The sequence below is a fragment of the Pongo pygmaeus genome, chromosome 2 (assembly GCF_028885625.2).
Source record: "Pongo pygmaeus isolate AG05252 chromosome 2, NHGRI_mPonPyg2-v2.0_pri, whole genome shotgun sequence".
NCBI lineage: Eukaryota > Metazoa > Chordata > Mammalia > Primates > Hominidae > Pongo > Pongo pygmaeus.
In genome coordinates, this window is record NC_085930.1 from 105,640,102 (window position 1) to 105,663,080 (window position 22,979).

The 22,979-nt window shown below is 39.9% G+C and overlaps 1 protein-coding gene across 30 annotated transcripts in view; it reads left to right on the forward strand.

Moving 5' to 3' along the window:
- The window catches only part of MAP4 (microtubule associated protein 4), a 228,660-nt gene that overhangs the window by 84,382 nt on the left and 121,299 nt on the right, over nucleotides 1-22,979 (forward strand). For all 30 annotated transcript variants that reach the window (XM_054481863.2, XM_054481858.2, XM_054481811.2 and 27 more), the window contains one exon: nucleotides 20,586-20,654. In XM_054481863.2, coding sequence (XP_054337838.1) covers nucleotides 20,586-20,654 — 69 coding nt within the window. The remainder of the gene's footprint in view (nucleotides 1-20,585; nucleotides 20,655-22,979) is intronic.

Below are 22,979 nucleotides of genomic sequence, written 5' to 3' on the forward strand. Positions count from 1 at the left end.
ATTGAGCTGAGTTTTTTTAGTATAGGCTAGTAACTTTGTTTCTTTGTTAGATACTGAGAAGGCAGACTTACTACCCTTTGAGTGAGCGTTCATGAGTCTGTAGATAACTTTTAACCCTAATGTTTCTTCTCTAATGTTTCAACAACCATATAATCTTCTTAATTTCCTAAATTAAGCTGTCTACTGTGCCTTTTCTCTGAAAGTAGCTTTGAAAAGTTAAATAAAATTCTGCGGTTATATCAGAACTTCATTTAGACTGGAATCAGATGCCATTTGTTGTCTTTGGGGTCATCCCAGCTCAGGATTAAAGCATAATTAAAGCCTTTAAGAGAAATTTGCCATTTTCCTGGATCAGATATGCTAATAATTGGTTGAGTATTTTTGTATCTGTGTTCATGAGGGAATTGGTCTGTAGTTTTCTCATAATGTCTTCTGTCCAGTTTTAGAATTGAGGTCACGCTGACTTCATAAAATGAATTGGGAAGTGTTTCCTTCTTTCTCTTTTCTAGAATAGTTTGCATAGATTGATATTTTTTCTTCTTTTCAGTGTTTGATAGACTTCATCAATAAAGCTATCTGGGCCTGGAATTTTCTGTCAGATTTTTAAACTAGGAATTTAGTTTCTTTCAGAGATCATAGAACTATTCCAGTTATCTGTTTCTTAAGTTAGCTTTGGTAGTTTGTATCTTTCAAGGAATTCCTTGGTCCGTTTCCTGGCATAAATGTTGCAGGTTAATGGAGATATGCTTTTAATGTCTGTAGGATCTATTATGTCCCCTCCTTCATTTCTTATATTAGTCATTTGTGATGTTTCTTTCTTTCGTTCGTTCTTTTTTTTTTTTTGATAAGTCTAGGTAGAGGTTTATCAATTGTATTGAAAGATCCAGCTTTTGGTTTCATTAATTTTTTTTCTATTGTCTTTCTGTTTTTAATTTCTTCTCATATCTTTATTTTTTCCTTTCTTCTGTTTACTTAAGTTGATTTATTCTTTTTCTGGTTTCTTAAGGTGACAGCTTAAATCAGGTTTTGATCTGAGACATTTCTTTTCTAATGTAATTACTTAATGTTATAAATTACCCTCTAATCACCATTTTAGCTGTGTCCCATGGATTTTGATATGTTGTATTTTTATTTTCATTCATTTAAAAATATTTTAAAATATTTCCTTTGTGAATTCCTCTTTGTGTCTGCCTTTAAGATTTTATCTTTTTTTTTTTTTTTTTTTTTTTTTTTTTTTTTTTTTTAGCAGTTTAAATATGTTGTGTTTAGATGATATTTTGGAATTTTTCTGCTTGGGCTTCTCTGAGCTTCTTGATCTGTGCTTTTGAAGTGGTTAAGTCTGGGAAGTTTTGGCCATTATCTTTTAAAATATTTCTTCTGCCCCATTCTTTTTCTTTTCTCCTTCTGGGATTCCGATTATATTTTTGTTAAATTGTTGGATAGTGTCCTGTATCTCTTGGATGCATTGTTAGTTTTTTTCTCTCTTTATTTCTGTTTGTGTTTTACTTTGGGTACTTTCTTTTGACCTATCTTCCAATTCCCTGATTCTTTTCATAGTTGTGTTGAATCTAATGATGAGCTTTCAGTGGCATTATCTACTTTAGCATTTTTTATGTTTTTAATTTCTAGCATTTCTGTTTGCCTCTTTAAGCTTCCTTATTTCTGCCAAAATTTCCCATCTGTTCATGTATGTTTTCCACCTTTTCTACTGTAGACTTTAACATATTAATCATAGTTGTTTTAAATCTCTGTGTGATAATTTGAAAATCTGGGTCATCTCTCAGTCTGATTGCTTTGTGTGTGTGTGTGTGTGTGTGTGTGTGTGTGTGTATCTTAGTTTTTGATTGAATGCTGGATCTCACATGTAAAATAGTAGGCTGAGGCCAAAAGGTATTATGGTTGGAAATAGGCATGTGTCTTGGGTTTAGTCATTTTAACAGGAGCTGAGCTAGTTTTGGGTTTTGTCGTTACCGTAGTACTTCAATCCCTTTAATTCTGTGCTTAGAGTGGGAACTGAGGCCCTGGAAGGTATTTCTTTAATGTGCTTGCTCCACTCGTTCAGCCTTCCCTGTGTACCTGTGCCTCAGAGGGGTCTTTGTCCATGCTCTTTTCCCTCTTATCGGAAGAGTTCTAGCCAGGTGGCGGGCAGAGTTTGTTTTTTTATTGTCCCATTTTGTGCTTAATCCTGTGCTTAATCTCACGGGTTGGGTCTTTCTCAATGTTATTATCCTTCTCACAGTAGTAGCGTCTTCTAATGGTATTGGTGTAAGATCCTGGATGAGGAGTTTTTCTTGCTCCTCTCTCAGGTTTATAAAGTATGTTTCTATTACTCTTTCCCTAGCTACAGCCGGTCTTCTTGTGTGCTCTGGGGCTAACAGGGTTTGGTACTCCTTCCCCAGGAGAGAACCCCTCCTCCCCAGTGGGAGGGGTTCATGCTTTTCCCTTAATGGTGGTGGCCTTCTCCAGGTCTGTACCACGGAGGGAGGCTCTGTCTGGTCCCTCACCCTGCTTCCAGTCTTTCCTGTGAGCATGCGGCAGACATCTGTGAAGACAATCCTGCAAATGAGTGTGAATTCCCTTTGTGTCTGTGGATTTGAGGGGCCCCATAGTCTCATGCTAGCCTTCATTTACCTTTGACATTTGACAAATCACTACAATTTTTACTTGAATTTTTCTTACCTGCTTGTAGGGTACCCAATGTCTCTTCTGCACATGGTCTGACACAGGAGAGCTGGTGTTCACCTCCCATATTTCCTGGAGGGGCTTGTTTTTCTTTGGATTTCATACTACTAGGTAGCTTTCCAATTAATTCAAGTTTTTTGTAGTTGATCTGGCTGTTTCTTGTTGTTAGGGTGGGAGTGACATTGCTTTTGGCTTTCTACAGCCTAAGGAGAGGAAGAAAACCAGCTTCCTTAATATAGGTTTAATTTGTGTGTTGGGGAGGGGGGCAGACCACAACTCATTTAAAAAAGTACTGAGAGTTTAAGATCTAATTATATCCATATAAATATTTACTCCAGACCAGGTGCAGTGGCTCACGCCTGTAATCCCAGCACTTTGGGAGACCAAGGCAGGTGGCTCACCTGAGGTCAGGAGTTTGAGACCAGCCTGGCCAACATGGTGAAACCCCGCCTCTACTAAAAATACAAAAATTAGCCAGGGGTAATGGTGTGCACCTGTAATCCCAGGTACTCGGGAGGCTGAGGTACAAGAATCACTTGAACCTGGGAGGCGGAGGTGGCAGTGAGTGGAGAGTGTGCCACTGCACTCCAGCCTGGGCGAGAGAACGAGACTCTGTCTCAAAAAAAAAAAAAAAAAAAAAAAAAAAAAAAAAGTTGCTATCATTGCTTACAAAAGTATCTTGATGTTGAAAAAGCTTATGTTGAGAAGTAAAGTTCATATTTTATTTTTATCCTTTAATTCAGTTTTCCAGAAACTCATATATTTTTTGAACAGGCTAACAAATGCACATGTACAAAATCCAATTGGTCCAAAGGGATATACAGTAAAACGAATTCTCCCAATTCCTACACCCTAGCCAGACAGTTCTCCTTCCTGGAGTAACCACTCGTCAATTTCTGGAGTAGTCTTTCTGAGTTAATGAACTGTTTTTTTTTTTTTTTTTTTTTTTTGAGATGGAGTCTCGCTATGTTGCCTAGGCTGGAGTGCAGTGGCACGATCTCTGCTCACTGCATCCTCCACCTCCCAGGTTCAAGCAATCCTCCTGCCTCAACCCCCCAGTAGCTGGGATTACAGGCATGCGCCACCATGCCTGGCTAATTTTTGTATTTTTAGTAGAGATGGGGTTTCGCCATGTTGGCCAGGCTGGTCTCAAACTCCTGACCTCAGGTGTTCCACTTGACTCGGCCTACCAAAGTGCTGGGATTACAGGCATGAGCCACCATGCCTGGCCTGAACTTTTAAGTTATTTACATATCAAAAATAGCAGGGAGGATTTAATTTTTTATAAATAAAATAATGTCTTAAAAACTTTCCTCCTCTTGGGTCAAGTTAATGTTACATGGATCAAATAACTCAAGATGAAGCACAAGAAAATCTACTGCTACCACCTCACTGTCCTTATCCACCTAGGCTCAGTCCCAGATGATGGAAACAATGCACAGTTAAAGGAAATTAGAAAATGAAAAGCAGCTAGCTTCTTTCATCTATGACTGATGAGGGTAAGTTAATATTAGGATGGGAAGAGCATCTCAACCGTGACTAGTTGCTACGATATTTACGTCTTATCATTCCTTTCTTCATACTAGGTTTTCTTTGTTTATGTTAGTCAGTCAAAGAACAATTGTCTCCACCATCCATTATGGATTAAGAGAGAATAGACTTTCCCGTTTTCCATTAAGGAATCCAAATTTTTTGGAGTAAATATTTGTTTTTCCTTCCTGCTGGGATTATAGGTGTGAGCCACCGTGCCTGGCTTTTTTACATTATTAAATGAAGAAAAATGAAGAAATGAAGAAAAATGAATGCCCTTTAAAGTTTTTGTTTAAGTTTTTAATTTTTTGTTGCTACTAAAGATTTTTTTAAAGATTAGGAAACAAAAAAGAAGGAACCAAATCAGGACTGTTGTAAGGTGGATGCCTAATGATTTCTCATCAAAACTGTCACAAATTATCTTTGTTGATGAAAGGAATGAACAGAAGCATTGTCCTGGTGGAGAAGGACTCTCTGATGAAGCTTTCCTGGCTGTTTTTCTGCTAAAGCATTGGCTGACTTTCTCAAAACACCCTCATAATAAGAAGATGTTATCGTTCTTTGGCTCTCCAGAAAGTCAACAGACAAAGTGCTTTGAGCATCCTAAAAAACTCTTGTCTTTGCTCTTGACTGATCCACTTTGCATTGACTGGAGCACTTACGCCTCTTGGTAGCCATTGCTTTGATTGTGTTTTGTCTTTAGGATTATACTGGTAAAGCCATATTTCATCTCCTGTTACAATTCTTCAAAGAAATGCTTCAGGATCTTGATCCCACTTGTTTAAAATTTACATCGAAAGCTCTGCTCTTTGCAGCTGATCTGAATGCAACCGTTTTGGCACCAGTTGAGTGGAAAGTTTGCTCGATTTTAATTTATCAGCCAAAATTGTATAAACTGAACCAATTGAGATGTCTGTGGTATTGGCTATTGTTTCTGCTAATTGTCAGTCCTCTTCAATTAGATCATTCTTTTTTCCTCTCAAATTGATATTGGTGGTCTGCCATGGTGGGCTTCATCTTCAACATCATCTCCTCCTTTATTTTTTTTCTTTTTTTGAGACAGGGTCTTACTACATTGCCCAAATTAGAGTACAGTGACTATTTACAGGTGTAACCATAGCACACTACAGCCTTGAACTCCTGGGCTCAAGTGATCCTCCTGTCTCAGCCTTCCAAGTAGCTGTGACTATAGGTGCGGACCACTGCATCTGGCTGGTGTCTTAAAACAAGTTATTCATGTGTAAACTACTGATTTCTTTGGGGCATTGTCCCCATAAACTTTACACAAAGCATCAGTGATTTCACCATTCTTTCATCCAAGCTTCATCATAAATTTGCCATTTGCTTTTGCTTCAATTTTAGCAGAATTCATGTTGCTTTGTTAGGGGCTCTTTTCAAACTGATGTTTTATCCTTTTTAGTGCTTCAAACTAGATCCTGTTCAGACATGTTATAACAAGTTAGTATGAGGTTTTTTTTTTTTTTTTTTTAAGATGGAGTGTCTCTCTGTCACCCAGGCTGGAGTGCCGTGGCACAGTCTCGGCTCACTGCAACCTCCACCTCCTGGGTTCAAGAGATTCTCCTACCTCAGCCTCCTGAGTAGCTGGGCTTACAGGTGCATGCTACCACACCCAGCTAATTTTTGTATTTTTAGTAGAGATGGGATTTCACCATATTGGTCAGGCTGGAGTATGAGTTATTTTGATGCAAAAAAACTCCCTTGAAATCCATGAATAGTTTTTTCATAGAATGCATTTTCCACGAACTTGTTGAAGATACCATGTTTAAAGTTTATAACTATAGCTAGGCGTGGTAGTGTGCGCCTGTAGTCTGAGCTACTCAGGAAGCTGAGGTAGGAGGTGATCACTTGAGCCCCAGAGGTCGAGGCTGCAGTGAGCCATAATAGCACCACTGTGCTGCAGCCTGGGTGACAGAGAGAGACCCCGTCTCTAATAATAATAATAATAATAAAGTTTATAATTATGATAGGTTGTAAATTACTACATTTTTTCCATACCAGCTTCCTAAAAGTTGTAGAAGTCTTAACTAAGAATAAAAGGAAGGGGTGATGGCTGTTTGGAGACATCAAATAAGAAAAACATGAAGCCGCCTTATTTAGTCTTGTAGAAATCTGGTGCAATTAGCGAGTTCTTTATGAATGGAGACTTCTCTGCTGTCGGTCTGATTTTTATACATTATCGGACTGACGGTTTTTGCCATAATGACAGGTTTCATATTTGTGTTTTTCCTGGAGAACATTCTAAACAAGATGTTCTTCTGAATATGTCTTTAGAAGTGATGGAAGGGCCCTAGACTTCATTGATGTTTTATTATACATCTAACTTTAAGTTTGATTTTGTTCTTAGATGAGGTTCAGTAAACTATTGCTGATTGCTGACACTTTTTTTTTTTTTTGAAGACAGGGTCTTACCGGGCGTGGTGGTTCACGCCTATAATCCCAGCACTTTGGGAGGCTGAGGCGGGTGGATCACCTGTGGTCAGGAGTTCGAGACCAGCCTCGCTAACATGGTGAAACCCTGTCTCTACTAAAAACACAAAAAAATTAGCTGTGCGTGGTGGTGGGCATCTGTAATCCCAGCTACTCAGGAGGCTGAGGCAAGAGTAATCACTTGAACCCGGGAGGCAGAGGTTCCTGTGAGCCGAGATCGTGCCATTGTTGCACTCCAGCCTGGGCAACAAGAGCGAAACTCCGTCTCAAAAAAAAAAAAAAAGACAGGTTCTTTCCATGTTGCCTAGGCTGGAGTGCAGTGGCAGAATCATAGCTTACTGCAACATCTAATGTAACTCCTGGGCTCAAAGGTTCCTCCTGCCTCAGTCTCCTGAAGAGCTCGGACTACAGGTGCGCGTGCCTTGCTTATCCTTTTATTTTTATAGTGACGGTCTGACTATGTTCCTTTGGCTGGTCTGGAACTCATGGCCTCAAGCGATCCTCCTGCCTTAGCCTCCCAAAGCACTGGGATTACAGGTGTGAGCCACTGCACCCAGCCTAGTGCTCTGGATATGTTCTTACAGCAGGCTTACTTAGGCCAACCAGTGGAAGTTTATCAACCATTTTCTTGCCTCTAAATATAGAAGGGACGGTTGAGTAGGTTACACATAATAGAACTCTTTGAACAATGGTGTTTTATTTCCTTTAATTCTTATGTGTCCACCCTAATTGTCTTCAACTTATAAAATGAGAGGTAAGAAAGCAGGGCTGCTTTTATGGCATTTATGACAAAGTAGGAAATTTTCTTTTTTCTCTAAGTATGATTTCTGCCTTCATGCCTGGCAACACAAGAACCCCCTGACCTTTATTCCTTTTCTGTGGATCTACTATACTCATTTCCTTTTGCACTCCAACTTATTCTTGCTTCTACAAGTATTTTATCTTAGCATTGCCTGTGTAAACCATCTAAATACCAATACCTAGAAATAAAATTAGTGTCAAACTCTTCTAAAATGCCTATCACCTTGGGAAACAATTCTCAAATACTTTTTCAGGATATGTATACTACTTGTTTTGCACCATGGCTGTAATAAGAAAAAAAAGAAAAAGAAAATTATGTACTACCTGACTTTTTTCCTTAAAAAATGGTGGTTTCCTGAATTGTTCATTATCAGCATTATATGGCCCTATTTTCTAGGTGAGGGAGACAAGAGATAGAAGCTTTCTCTTAGATGTGAATGACGAAGCAACACATCTGTGACTCTTGTTCTTTCAGATGATCATCTAGCACAGTATTGACCCTCAGACACAAGTAGCACATTTATGGAACAAGTCATTTAATTTTTCTGTTCTCTGTGTGATTAAATAGTTCTTCTTCTGAAGTTGAGAAAATGCTTTCTCCTCAACATTCCATAAGGCCTTTGAAGCTAAAAGCTTATTCCCATAGAATAAGAAATTAACATAGGGCAGTGGCCTGGCTAAGTTTTTTGCATTTTTAGTAAAGACAAGGTCTCACTGTGTTGCCTGGACTGGACTGGACTGGTTTTGAACTGCTGGGCTCAAGTGATCCTCCTGCCTTGACTTCCCATAGTGCTGGGATTACAGGTGGGAGACACCGCACCCTGCCACACACCAGCAGTCTGTTTTAACAAGCCATAATAGGTGACTCGGATACACATGCATGATTGAGAAACACTAATCCATGGAAAAGGGCCTAAGTGACAACTATTAATAGATACTGCAGAATTTGTCCTTAACAGACTGGTCCTTTCTTTTGCAGAAAATTGCAACCAGCTTAACTGGCCAGTAGAGGGCAGGGTTGGCATGGGTCTGACAGCACCAGAGGGTTCCCTTGCATTGAGACCTGGCTGTTTTGCCCAAGGCTGACTCACAGCACACATGCCTTCTCAGGTTCTTGCTACTTCTCTGCCAAGCTGATTTGCCTGCTGTGGGAATCTGACATCTCCTGGGGAGAGGGAATCAACAAAATAAAGTAAATTTGAATATCTTTATATCTCAGAGAATGTGATTAGTTTCTAAAAAGAAGTGTGCTATTTTCGATGCTGTGTGTGTTTCACTGAGAAAGTTTTCATTTCATGAAATGGGGGTTCTTTGGGGAAGTCAGTCAGTGAGAAAACACAGTATAGCATCTTTTGAATTAGGACTTGTCCAGTAATGTGCAGCATTCCAATGATTAGGGTCCAGTATGTCTTATCTGGCAGGGAAATATACAAGCCTTTTTTCTACTTGTCAACCTTATTGTTTTGTGTTGTTAACGTTGTTTTTATTCTCTCCTGGGCTGATATTTTTAGATTGTGAGGTGTTATATGTATAGTAGAATCCAGCTTCTCTTCTTCCTTTCTAACCTCTTCTTCTTGCTTTCATTTTATTTTATTCTAGTAAAGTTTCTTGATCAGCCTACAGTTATTCTATAGGTGGTTGATAGATAAATTTATAGTTGATCAACATATAGTTAATAACAGTGAGAATAACAATAGCTAATAACAGTGAGAATAACAATAGCTGTTTAGCACTGTGCAGTTGACATCCTGTATTACTGCATTTAGTCTCACTTGCCAGGTGAAGCTTAAGTATTAGAAATGAGAAGGTTGCATTTGATCATTTAGTTAAGAATGACAGCACAACCTGAACCCAGATCTTCTCATCTCACTTTTATTTTTATTAAACAATTAAAACAATATTTTTAAAATAGAGATGTGGTCTTGCTGTATTGCCCAGATTGGTCTCGAACTCCTGGCCTCAAGCAGCCCTTCCGCCTAGGCCTCCCAAAGTGCTGGGATTACAGACGTGAGCTACCGGATCTTCTCATTTTAAACCCCTGTTCTGGCTGGGCATGGTGGCTCATGCCTGTAATCCCCAGCACTTTGAGAGGCCGAAGCAGGCAGATCACGAAGTCAGGAGTTTGAGACCAGCCTGATCAACATGGTGAAATCTCATCTCTACTAAAAGACAAAAAATTAGCCAGGCGTGGTGGTGCACACCAGTAATCCCAGCTACTCAGGGGGCTGAGGCAAGAGAGTCTTGAACCCAGAAGGTGGAGGTTGCAGTGAGCCGAGATCGTGCCACTGCACTCCAGCCTGAGCGACAGCGAGACTCCGTCTCAAAAAAATAAAATAAAATAAACCCCTGTTCTTTCTGTGAAACTATACCTTTTTCATGAACACATACTTTCTACTTGATCTAGTATCTCACTGATAGTTTTTAAAAACTAAAAATCCATTTTTTAAATTCAAAAAGCAGAATTATTAGACATATGTTCAGGAAATGTAAAAGAATCTTGCTTCATTTCAATACAGAGCACAAACTGAGGGACTCTGCCACTAATTCACGTGAGTTTGTAAAATATTTCACTTTCCTAGACAACTGTTTCACATCTACTCTCTGAAACTGCTGGCACTTGCTCTCCTGTTCATATTCATAAATCATATTCATAAATTGGCTTAATCAGAACAGAACTTCCACATGGTCCCACCACATATTTCCTCCTAACCCATGTTCATCTGTGCCCTTATTGTCTGCTGTTTTTCTATTACGGGCGAACTGTTCATGCTGTCACTCAGGCCACTGCTGTGACAGTTATCTCTTCTGTCTCCTGCATCATCAGTTCCTTTCTTTCAATTGGGTCATTCACCAGCATCAAACATATTATAATTTTTTTTTATCATTAAAAAAAAATCCTGTCTGAATCTCACATCCATCTCATCTACCTTTTTTTTTTTTGCTTTGCTTTCTTTTCTTTTTTTTTTTTTTTTTGAGACAGAGTCTTGCTCTGTTGCCCAGGCTGGAGTGCAGTGGCGCGATCTGGGCTCACTGCAAGGTCCGCCTCCCGGGTTCACGCCATTCTCCTGCCTCAGCCTCCCGAGTAGCTGGGACTACAGGCGTGTGCCACCATGCCCGGCTAATTTTTTGTATTTTTAGTAGAGACGGGGTTTCACTGTGTTAGCCAGGATGGTCTCAATCTCCTGACCACGTGATCCGCCCGCCTCGGCCTCGCAAAGTGCTGGGATTACAGGCGTGAGCCACCGTGCCCAGCCTGCTTTCTTTTAAAGAGACGTATCTACTACCTGGCACCAATTCCTTTCCTTCCATTTCCTCTTGAATTCACTCTCATCAGACTTTAACATATGCATGACCCCAAAACTTCTCTTACCTAAGTATAAGGCCTTGATATTGCCAAGGACAAATCCAGTATTACTCCAGGGGTTTTGCCTGAGCAACTGAAAGGAAAGAATTGCCATCATCTGAGATGGGGAAAGCTACAGAAAGAGTAGGATTTGAAGGGAAGAGAAGAAATTTAGCTTGGGATATGTTCACATTGAGTTACCTGCTAGTCATCCAAATGGAGAAGATGGATAGACAGATAAGGAGTCCGGAGTTCAGAGGACGGTTCTGGGCTGGAGGTTGATATTATATAAAGCTTTTGCTAGAGTTGTTGTTCTAAAATCCTTTAAGATTGGATTTAGATGTAACTTTCCAGAACATTCCCTGACTTCTGTTCCCTTTCCCTTCTAGACCTCCCACTACCCCCACACCCTGCCAGCCTTTCTTTTCATCTTCCTCTTGGTAAGTGCTTTTCTTCCCTGAACTTTCCTCTTTCCTCTGTAGTACTTGTAAGATCATAATTAAGCTATTTGTTATCTTACACTTATTAACATGCTCTAGCACAGGAATAATATTTTGTTTACTACTGTATTTCATGGAGAATGACACATTTAGCAAAAGCAGGAAGGCACAGCATAATCAAAGTTTACTAGCAACCTCAAGTTTCTCAGGGTTAAGAAATCAAAGGTTACAGTGACAAGTGACTGGAGAGAATCATGGAGAAGCAGATCAAGTGAAATTATGAAGAATCTCATGGTCTGTGAGAAACTGAGGGGACAGGGGTACTGAGAAACATGGCCAGATCTGCATTGGAGATCACTGCTCTTGGCACATGATAGATGTGTAATCATTGCTTATTACACTGAATTGAAATGGTTTTTGTTTGTCAGTTTATTCAGGTTTGGGTTGTGTTAATGTACAGACTAACAAGCAATTGTGTCTCCAAAATGGTAGATATTTATTTAGGGTAGGCGTACTTGGTCTAATCCTAAACCCTCTTAATAGTCTCATGATCATATTTAGGGAAGTTTATATCTATGCATAAAAAATTAGTGTGACATTTTTGCAAAAATAGTTATTTTCTGACTTTGATTTGAAAATAGACTTTTATCTCATAACTAATAGTTCTTTTTGGGGAAAAAAAATATCGTACCAAAATGTATAGTTCATAGTAATAGTACCCTGGTCTGAAAGAAAAGCAGGGGGCCGGGACCCGGGGGCTCAAGCCTGTAATCTCAGCACTTGGGAGGCCGAGGCAGATGGATCACCTGAGGTCAGGAGTTTGAGACCAGCCTGGCCAACATGGCAAAACCCCGCCTCTACTAAAAATACAAAAATTAGCCAGGTGTGGTGGCGTGTGCCTGTAATCTCAGCTGCTCAGGAGGCTGAGAAACGAGAATTGCTTGAACCCAGGAGGTGGAGGTTGCAGTGAGCTGAGATTGTGCCACTGCACTCCAGCCTGGGCGACAGAGTGACTCCATCTCAAAAAAAAAAAAAAAAAAAAAAAACACTTCATTGCTAAAAATATTCTGCAAGCAAGCCAGGATGGTGGTATGTACCTGTAGCCCCACCCGAGCTACTTAATAGGAGGGAGGATTGCTTAAGCCTAGGAGTTTGAGTCCAGCCTGGGTAACATAGTAAGACCCCAAAGACCCCATCTCTTAAATAATATTCTGCAAGCAAATGACTTTGTTAAACTTCACACTGCAAGAACAGAGCCAAGAACCTACCATGTACCCTTTACTTGGATTTATTGTTACTGTTTTGCACATTTGCTTTATCATTCTCGTTATATTTACATATACTTCCTTCCCCTTGGATTATTTAAGAACAAACTGCAGAACTCACACCTCTTTACCCGAAGAACTAGGCATTAGCACATTACAAGAATATGATGATAGAAATCAGAAGTTAAATGTTGATGAGATATTCCTGTCTAATCCACGAACCTTATTTCATTGTCATCAGTTGTCCCAACAGATTCAACACATTCCTTTCTAATTTTTTTCTTCTTGTCTGCAGTTGAATCTGGAATCATGTTAGTTTTCATGTCTCTTCAGTCTTCTTTAATTGGAACAGTTCCTTAGCTCTTCTTTGTCTTTCATGACCTTAATATTTTGAATAGTATGGGCAAGTTATTTTTTAGAAGTCCCCTAATTTGGGTTTGCCTGGCATTTCCTCATAATTAGATTCAAGTTACACATTTTTGGCAGTAGTACTATGTAAATATGATGTGTCCTAAGTGCACCACATCAGGAAGCACATGATGTCACTAAATCACATTATTGGTGATAATAACTTTCATCACTTGTTAGTGTCTGCCTGTTTTCTTTACTGTAATTTTTTTTCTAATTAAAAAAAACATTTATTTTATTTTATTTGTTTATTTAGAGACAGGGCCTTACTCTGTCACCCTAGCTGGAGTGCAGTGGCACAATCTTGGCTCACTGCAGCCTTGACCTCCCCAGGCTCAAGCAGTCTTCCAGCCTCAGCCTCCCAAGTAGCTGGGACTGCAGGCATGCACCACCATGCCTGGTTAATTTTTTTTTTTTTAATAAAATCTTGCTCTATTACCCAGGCTGGAGTGCAATGGCACCATCTTGGCTCACTGCAACCTCCGCCTCCCAGGTTCAGATGATCCTCCTGCCTCAGCCTCCCGAGTAGCTGGGATTACAGGCATGCACCACCATGCCTGGCTAATTTTTGTATTTTTAGTAGAGATGGGGTTTCACCACGTTGGCCAGGCTGATCTCGAACTCCTGACCTCAGGTGATTCACCCACCTCTGCTTCCCAAAGTGCTGGGATTACAGGCGTGAGCCACCGCGCCCAGCCTAATTTTTTTTTTTTTTAAACGGGGTGTCACTTTGTCTCCCAGTCTGGAGGGCAGTGGCTCACTGCAACCTCCGCCTCCTGGGTTCAAGTGATTCTCCTGCCTCAGCCTCCTGAGTAGCTGGGATTACAGGTGCGTGCCACCATACCTGGCTAATTTTTGTATCTTTATTAGAGACAGGTTTTCACCATATTGGCCAGGCTGGTCTCGAACTCCTGACCTCAAGTGATCTGCCTGCCTCGGTCTCCCAAAGTGCTGGGATTACAGGCGTGAGCCACCACCCCCTGGCCACCTGGTTAATTTGTGTATTTTTTTTTATAGAGACAGGGTTTTGCGATGTTACCCAGGCTGGTCTTGAACTCCTGGGCTCAAGCCATCTGCTCTCCCCACCCTCCCAAAGTGCTAGGATTACAGGCATGAGCCACCATGCCCAGCCTCTGTACTGTAAAATTTATATTTTTCTCTTTGTAATGAATAAGTAATTTGTGAGGAGATATTTTGAGGCTATGTATGTATCCTGCACCTAATCCAACTTTCACCTACCATTTTAGTATCTAAGCAAATAGCTTTTGAATAATTTTCTGGTTTCCAAGCCAGTTGAAATGTGTTCTGCTGCATCTTATATGAAAGTCACATTTTATGAATCAGAAATTCCCTTTTGCACATTTTAGGTCAAAAATACCAGGGAGGCCGGGCATGGTGACTCACACTTGTAATCCTAGCTCTTTGGGAGGCAGAGGCGGGAAGACTACTTGAAGCCAGGAGTTTGAAACCAGCCCGGGCAACACAGCAAGACTGCATCTCTACAAAGAAAAAAAAATAAAAAATTAACTGAGTGTGGTGGTAGTCTTAGCTACTCAGGAGGCTGAGGCAGGAGGAAAGGCAGGGAGAAAGTAAACAGGTGTGTGCAAATGAGACTTCCATTATGCATATTATTCGCAATTAAATCTCTCATTATTTGTGCCCTTCACTGGAAAAAAAATTTACCTTTAATTGCACAGGTCATTTATAAACAGACTGTTCGGGAGTTATGCTCCAAAGCCCACAGTGACAGAGATAGTGTGTCAAAGGGACACAGGAGTCAACTGAGAGTTCCCAGTAGCCAACACTGGAAAAATTTGAGCAACAAAATAAATAAAGTAGTATTGAATTAAAGCTCAGTGGACGAGACTGATCGTGGTGGCTCACGCCTGTAGTCCCAGCTACTTGGGAGACTGAGGCAGGAGTATCACTTGAGCCCAGGAGTTTGAGACCAGCCTGAGCAACTTAGTGAGACCCTGTCTTTATAAGAATAGAATTGTCTGGGCGTGGTGGCTCACTCCTGTAATCCCAGCACTTTGGGAGGCCAAAGCAGGTGGATCACCTGAGGTCAGGGGTTAGAGGCCAGCCTGGCCAACACAGTGAAATCCCGTTTCTACTAAAAATACAAAAAATTAGCTGGGCATGGTGGCACGCGCCTGTAGCCCCAGCTACTCAGGAGGCTGAGGCACGAGAATCGCTTGAACCTGGGAGGCAGAGGTTGCAGTGAGCCGAGATTGTGCCACTGCACTCCATCCTGGGCAACAGAGGGAGACTCCATCTCAAATAAATAAATAAATAAATTAGCCAACTGTGGCGATGCACACCTGTTGTCCCCATATACTTGGGAGGCTGAGGGAGGAGGATCATTTGAACCCAGCATTTTGAGGTTACAGTGAGGTGTGATTATACCACTGCATTCCAGCCTGGGCAACAGAGCAAAACCCTCTCTCTTAAAAATTAAGTCAAAATCTTTGCCGGGTGTCATGGCTCACACCTGTAATTCTATCACTTTGGGAGGCTGAGGTGGGCAGATCGCTTGAGGTCAGGAGTTTGACATCAGCCTGGCCAATATGGTGAAAACCTCTCTCTAATAAAGATAAAAAAATTAGCTGAGAATGGTGGCGCACACCTGTAGTCCCAGCTACCAGCTACTTGGGAGGTTGAGACAGGAGAATTGCTTGAACCCGGGAGACAGAGGTTGCAGTGAGCCAAGATTGCGCCACTGCACTCCAGTCTTGCCGATAGAGCTAGACTCTGTCTCAAACAAAAAACGAAGAACAACTCCCTTCATTTTCATGTAATCTTATTTATTTCCTCAAGAAGGGTAGATCTTTTAAGACTTTATTCTTTGCAGTTACAAACATACAATAAAAAATTTAGTGGCTTTAGTTTCATAAAAATGGAATCAAACCATATGAATTTTAACTTGCTTTTTTTACTTTATCATCTTAGAAAACTCTCTGTCAGTATATATCAAGCTTTCTTTTTAACTTGGTCTAAAGTAGTGGTCTTAACTTTTGGTCACATACTCAGAATTCTGATAAATTCTGTCTCTTTGTACATTAAGTTTACATCTAAAATTTTGTAGCAAAAGTTTAGTTGTAAAACATGTAATTTTGAGAATGTTTTACTTTTGCCACATAAAAATAAGTTACCTCATTCTGCTAAATGTATCCAAATGCTTCTAAATATATAGCATTTTGGTTTCCATCATCTAGTTTAAAAATATACGAACAAGCTGTTCTTTATCATTGGAAATTTAAATTCTTCTTTTGAGTCCTTGAACTCTTATTTCCATAACATGTCTCAGACTTTTATCCTAATGTAATACATTTTTATGCTTGAAAGTTTTTTCTTGATTGTGCTAATATGTTTCTGCTACTAAATATGTATGTAAACTTAAATTTTAATTTTTAAAGTTCCTGTGACAAAGGTTCTGTGTTTTAACTTGGTCCAGAGGAAATTTATCAGTCTATCACATGTATTATGTTTTTTTTTAAATCTCCCTTCATTTTCACTTAATCCTATTTGTTTTCTCAAGAAGAGTAGAGACGGGGCTTCACTGTGTTGACCAAGCTGGTCTCGAATTCCTGGCCTCAAGTGATCCGCTCACCTTGGCTTCCCAAATTGCTGGGATTACAGGCGTGAGCCACTGTGCCCGGCCCACATACGTTGTAATTTTTAATGTTATTACTATAAAAGTTGAATTTGATTGGAAATGCTTTTCTTATGACATGATGGGGTCTGTTATTTTTCTCAATTAAATCATGGGTCTGTGGATCAATATTTCTTTCTCTGATTAAATAGGATTGAGCAATTTTTCCTGTTTTTGTAGCTATCATAGTGAAGAAACTCTAATCACATAGGTAAATATATGGGAATAAAACTTTTTTTTTTTTTTTTTTTTGGGAGATGGAGTCTTGCTCTGTCGCCCAGACTGGAGTGCAGTGGCGCGATCTCAGCTCACTGCAGCCTCTGCCTCCCAGGTTCAAGCAATTCTTGTGCTTCAGCCTCTAGAGTAGTTGTGATTCACACGCCACTATGCCTGGCTAATTTTTTGTATTTTAGTAGATACGGGGTTTCACCACGCTGGCCAGGTAGGTCTCGAACTCCTGACCTCAAGTGATCCACCTGCCTCAGCCTCCCAAAGTGCTGGGATTACAGGCTTGAGCCACTGCACCTGGCCAGGTTATTTTTTATTTTTTATTAAGAGATTAGGACTATAGGCGTGTGCCACCACACCCAGCTTATTTATTTATTTATTTATTTATTTTTAGAGATGGGGTCACACTGTGTTGCCCAGGCTGGTCTCAAATTCCTGGACTCAAGACACCCCTCTCTCTGCCTTAGCCTCCCTAATAGCTGGGACTATAGGCATACCCTAGGGTGTCTTGGCCTTTATCTATATTTAGCTATTAGATACTTGTTATCTTCCTGTATCGGTAACATGAAGTGCTCTCATTTCTTTTATTACTGTGTACTATTTTACAATATTATAATGAATCTGTTGGTGGACATTTGCTGTTTTTAAGCAATGCCATAATAAACATTCTGTTTATATTCACTTTTTTATACTTTTATGTCTCTTTGTGAACTAAATACCTAAAACGGATTGTTGAGTTGAGTATTGCAGAATTTGATAGGCTGCCGAATTGTCTCATAAAAAGGTTATTCCTATTTACATTCCCCCAAATGATGTAATGAAATTACCCTTGTCAATGCTGGTTATCAAATTTTAAAAGGTTTTATCACTCTAATAGCTGCTCTTATACCACTCGCTGGATATCAGTTTTTGTAATTTCCATTTTCTTATAATATGCATTCTTTAATGAAGCAAGTTTTTAAAAATATGCATTCTTTCTTGAGCGAGGAAGAATAAATCTTATAAGCTTATTGTGTGAATGTGAAAGGGAATTTACTTAAGCCAAATGTGGGATGGCGCATATTTATGGCATCTCTCTGGATAAGTAAAATGCAGTTTGTGAAGACTTAGCAGGGTATGTGTTACATAGCGGGTATTTAATAGAATTCTATTGTCTTTCCTTCCTTATTTCCTTCTTTTATTTAAATTATATTCTGGTTTTGGACTGCCTTGTTCTTTTAGATTGTTCTCTTTGGCTGTTCCCCTTAAGTAACAGAATGAATGATCTTTTCAACGAGAAGCTTGTGTGAAAGATTTCTGACTTGTATTTATGAGGACTAAGGGGTTAGACAACATGTTTGTGGTCTTCCAAAGTAAAATCTTGCATTTTTTATTTTAGTAGAGTATATTGTAGATATTCATCTTATTGTCTTAGGAATAATATCTCTGAATTCTTGGGGTCAGCAAGGTGACTGCAGAGCTAGGCTGGTTGCTAAAATGTTAGATGTAGTCAGAGACTTTCAGAAAAAGTTGTACATCCTCAAACTGATCTACATAGTCAATCCCCAAATTGATCTATATAGTCTTATATGCAATTGCATATAAGATCCCATCAAGAATTTTAATATAAATCAAAAACTGATTCTAAAATTTATATGGAAAAACAAACAAAACAAGGCCAGGCACAGTGACTCACGCCTGTAATACCAACACTTTGGGAGGCCAAGGAGGGAGGATTGCTTGAGGTCAGGAGTTTGAGACCAGTCTGGGAAACATAGGGAGACCCCGTTTTTCCAAAAAGTAGTAATAATGAAAAATTAGGCAGGCGTGGTAGCATGCACCTGTGGTCCCAGCTACTTGGGAGGCTGAGGCGGTAGGATCGCTTGAGCCTGAGAGGTTGAGGCTTCAGTGAGCCACGATCACACTACTGCACTCCAGCCTGAGTGACAGAATGAGACCCTGTCTCGAAAAAACAAAACAAAAACAAATGAAAACATTTTTTGAAAAGACCCAAGTTGGAGGGCTCATATTACCTTATTTAAGACTTAACGGCTGGGCACAGTGGCTCATGCCTGTAATCCCAGCACTTTGGGAGGCCGATGCAGGCAGATCACCTGAGGTCAAGAGTTCGAGACCAGCTTGGCCAACATAGTAAAGCCTCGTCTCTACTAAAAATACAAAAAAAAATTAGCTGGACGTGGTGGCACGTGCCTGTAGTCCCAGCTACTTGGGGAGGCTGAGCCTGGAGAATCTCTTGAACCCAGGAGGTGGAGGTTGCAGAGCGTCAAGATCGTGCCACTGCACTCCAGCCTGGGCGACAGAGAGAGACTCCCTATCAAAAAGACTTACTGTACAAATACAGTAATCAAGACAGGATGGTATTGGCAAAATGGATAGACTTACAAATTGATGGAACAGAACAGCCCGGAAATAAACCCAAATGTAATATGGTCAGTTGATTTTTTTTTACAAAGGTGCAAAGGCAATTCAATAGAATGCAGATGACTTTTTCCACCAATGACTCTGTAATAATTAGGTGTCAATGTACAGGAATAGAAACTTAGACCCACATCATTACACCATATACAAAATTTAACTCAAAATGTACCATAGGCCTCAACGTGAAATGTAAATATGAAAACTATAAGACTTCTAGAAGAAAACATGGGGAAAAAAATCCTGTGACCTACTTCATAAAAATTAAAAACTATTTGAAAGGCACAGTTAAGTAAATGAAAATACAGTATAAGTTAGAAACAGGGAAAAAATTTTTACAAAATTTATCTGATAAAGGAGTGATATTTGGAATACATAGAGAATTTTCAAAACTCAATAATAAGAAAATAAACAGTTCAGTTTTAAAATAGTCAAAAAATTTGACCATTCAAGTCACCAAAGAAGACAAAGGGATGGCAGAGAAACACATGAAAAGATGGAGATACAACTAATTTCCTTAAAATTAGGGAATGAGATACAACTAATTTCCTTAAAAAAAAAAAAGAAAAAAAAAAGGAGTCCTCTGCTTCCAGAAGTACAGCTGGTTACCTCCATGCAGTCTTCATTCAGAAGCAATGATGGTACCCTAGATTTCCTGTGTGGGAATTAATAAGTAATTAATAAATGGCCTCAGCTGGGCATGGTGGCTCACATCTGTTATCCCAGCAGTTTGGGAGGCCAAGGCGGTGAATCACCTGAGGTCAGGAGTTTGAGCCCGCCTGGCCAACGTGGTGAAATCCCATTTCTACTAAAAATACAAAAATTAGCTGGGCATGGGGGCGGGTGCCTGCAATCCCAGCTACTCGGGAGGCTGAGGCAGGAGAATTGCTCGAACCCAGAAGGCGGAGGTTGCAGTGAGCCGAGATTGCACCATGGCACTCCAGCCTGGGTGACAAGAGCAAAACCCCATCTCAAAAATAATAATAATAATAAAACAAATGCCCTCGTGTTCTTGGAGCGTTTGATTTGGATTTGAATTGCTGATACCAAACCTGTGTTGCTCCATGATGGTTTTACTGACTTTGATGGTAATCTTTGACAATTTACAGAATTAAAAAGATTTAGACTTGCTATTATGAAGGGCTCTCCTGTGGAACTGATACTTTACAGAGCTTGGGTGCCCTAGGAATTAATGATTCTGTTCTGTTCTGTTTCTCGGTTTCCTTTTGTTAAATCTTTAAATTTTGAACAGTTTTTAATTGCTTTAACCTAATGCTATGAAGAGTGAGAAAAACTCCTTAATAAGACAGTGGTTGGATCTGCTTTTCATTTTTCTGTCTGTCACAATGGGTAATTATTTGTCATTGTTGCAGATACTCCATCTTCTAAACCAACACTGCTAGCCAATGGTGGTCATGGAATAGAAGGGAGCGATACTACAGGTAAGTGATTCCCAGGATTCCCCAAATGTGTAGGTGATGCACTTACAATGAACACCTTGATAATCTCCTTTGAAGAGCATTATTAATGGAAGCATATGAATTATTTCTGAGGGTGGTAGTGTTCTTGTTGGAGGTATTTAAACCCAGGACCTTGCCATGTAAAATCTCCAACAATGGAAGGAGAATAATGAGTTTCCTTTGATATTTTTTGAATATTTATTGGAGCTGTACCACACAAGAACTGGATCAACCTTAAAATACTTTTGTAGGTGCAGAATAATAATCACCAAAATATGTTACATGGGAGGAATTTGGCCACTACAACTCTTTGAAACAGCAGGTCTGTTCCCTGAATCACATTGCATTTAGCTTTCTACAGTTCAATGTTAGGAAGCCAGTGAGCAACAAATTAGAAGTTATTTATTTTGCCCCCAGTGTGTTTCCTTTATCTTTCCCTTAACTGTTGCTTTTGAAATTTACTTCTAACTAAACTCTTAGCTCTTTACTAGGGTTTTGATATTCTTTCAGTTAGCACTGAGTTCCTGTGGGTTCCTGTCTCATAACTAGCACCAACCCCCTGCCCCAATGTCTTTGTAGTGAGCAAAATTCTCAAAGCAGTAGCAGAAGTCCCAGGGATATACTATATAAATATTTTCTTAAGTAGCTGATGTGAGAGTTGCGTGTTTTATTTTCATAAATACCTGCATTTACTTTGCAGTTGTGATCAGGCCAACACTGCTAACCCAGATGAGTTGACTTCTAATGATCAATCCCATTGTTTCCTGCAAGTGTGCTCTTAACTGGGCCATACATTTGATTCATATTATTGCAGTGGAGGTAGTTACTAGATTTGTCATATTTCTGTATTTCTCTTATATGCATACCTCAGCTATGAGAAGCCGTTCTGTGAGGCACCACAGTATTTCTCTGTTTCTAAGGTTTCCAGAAAGCCTTCTGTTAGCAATAGCAGCTATTCTAGGGTTTATTCTTTATTCTATGACCATAGGAAAGTTGTATATATCTTTATACATCAGATTTTTTGATGACCAAGTTCTTTTTGTTGTGAATGTTTACCAAGTGACATTTACATCCTTATTAGCAACTGAATAAATTAGGAACTCTTTACTTTAGAAGCTAGAAACAACCAGAAATGCCACTTTATCTTCCAGTTTTGTGAATTGATGTTTTTGTATTTCTTTGATGATCTCAGTCAAATGTAGTATTGAATTTCTGTGTCTGTTTTGAAAGCAGTCATCTATGTGATGTGGTTTTTAAGAAAACATTTATGCAAATATCCCTGTGATTAAAGGAGAAGTTTGAACATGAACTTTTAAAAAATGAGTAAATTCAGCTTTCTTTAAGCAGGAACCAGTTAACCAGGGTAAGGAAAGCCTGGAGGGGATTGATTTGATTAGGCAGTTGAAAGAGTGGATGCCATTTTCATCCAGGAAGGAAACAACTACAAAAACAAGAGTAGATTTCTTCTCCAGTAGGAAGTCATGCCTGACCAGAAGAGACTCAAACTCTGTGTAGCAGGTGCTTACTGCTGCCAGGTCTTAGTAGTACAAAATAGAAGAGTAAAAACTGTATCCTGGCCCTCACTGTTTCAGGATTCCCTTGTGACAAAAAAGAACCTGGCTCTTTATGAACTACCCAGTGGCATTATGAGAGTAGGTCGTTCTGTTCTTGGATACCTCTCTGCCCTTATGTAGCATATAGTTTGCACACCTGGGTTGTTTGAGTTCTGAATTTAACCACTTAACTGTATTAAAATAGATACTTGGCCGGGCGCAGTGGCTCACGCCTGTAATCCCAGCACTTTGGGAGACCAAGGCGGGCGGATCACCTGAGGTTGGGAGTTTGAGACCAGCTTAGCCAATGTGGTGAAACCCCATCTCTGCTAAAAATAACAAAAATTAGCTGGACGTGGTGGCACATGCCTGTAGTCCCAGCTACTTGGGAGGCTGAGGCAGAAGAATCACTTGAACCCGGGAGGCGGAGGTTGCAGTGAGCCGAGATCGCACCACTGCACTCCAGCCTGGGCAACAGAGCAAGACTCCGTCTCAAAAAAAAAAAAAAAAAAAAAAAAAAAAAAGATACTTTACTGAAAATATGCATGTTTTATTAGGGGAGGGAAGGTGGAGGGAGGGGATGACAGTGCATGTTTTTGGAGCATGTGGTGACTTCATTCTAATTTGGCCATCACTACCTGGAGCATCTAACTCAATGCCATTTTGAAAATTCCCATTTCTGTTTCCTTCAGAATGTTATCTATAGTCCCGAGAGCAAACCAGCTTCATTAATAGCTTTGGTTTATGAGCATCT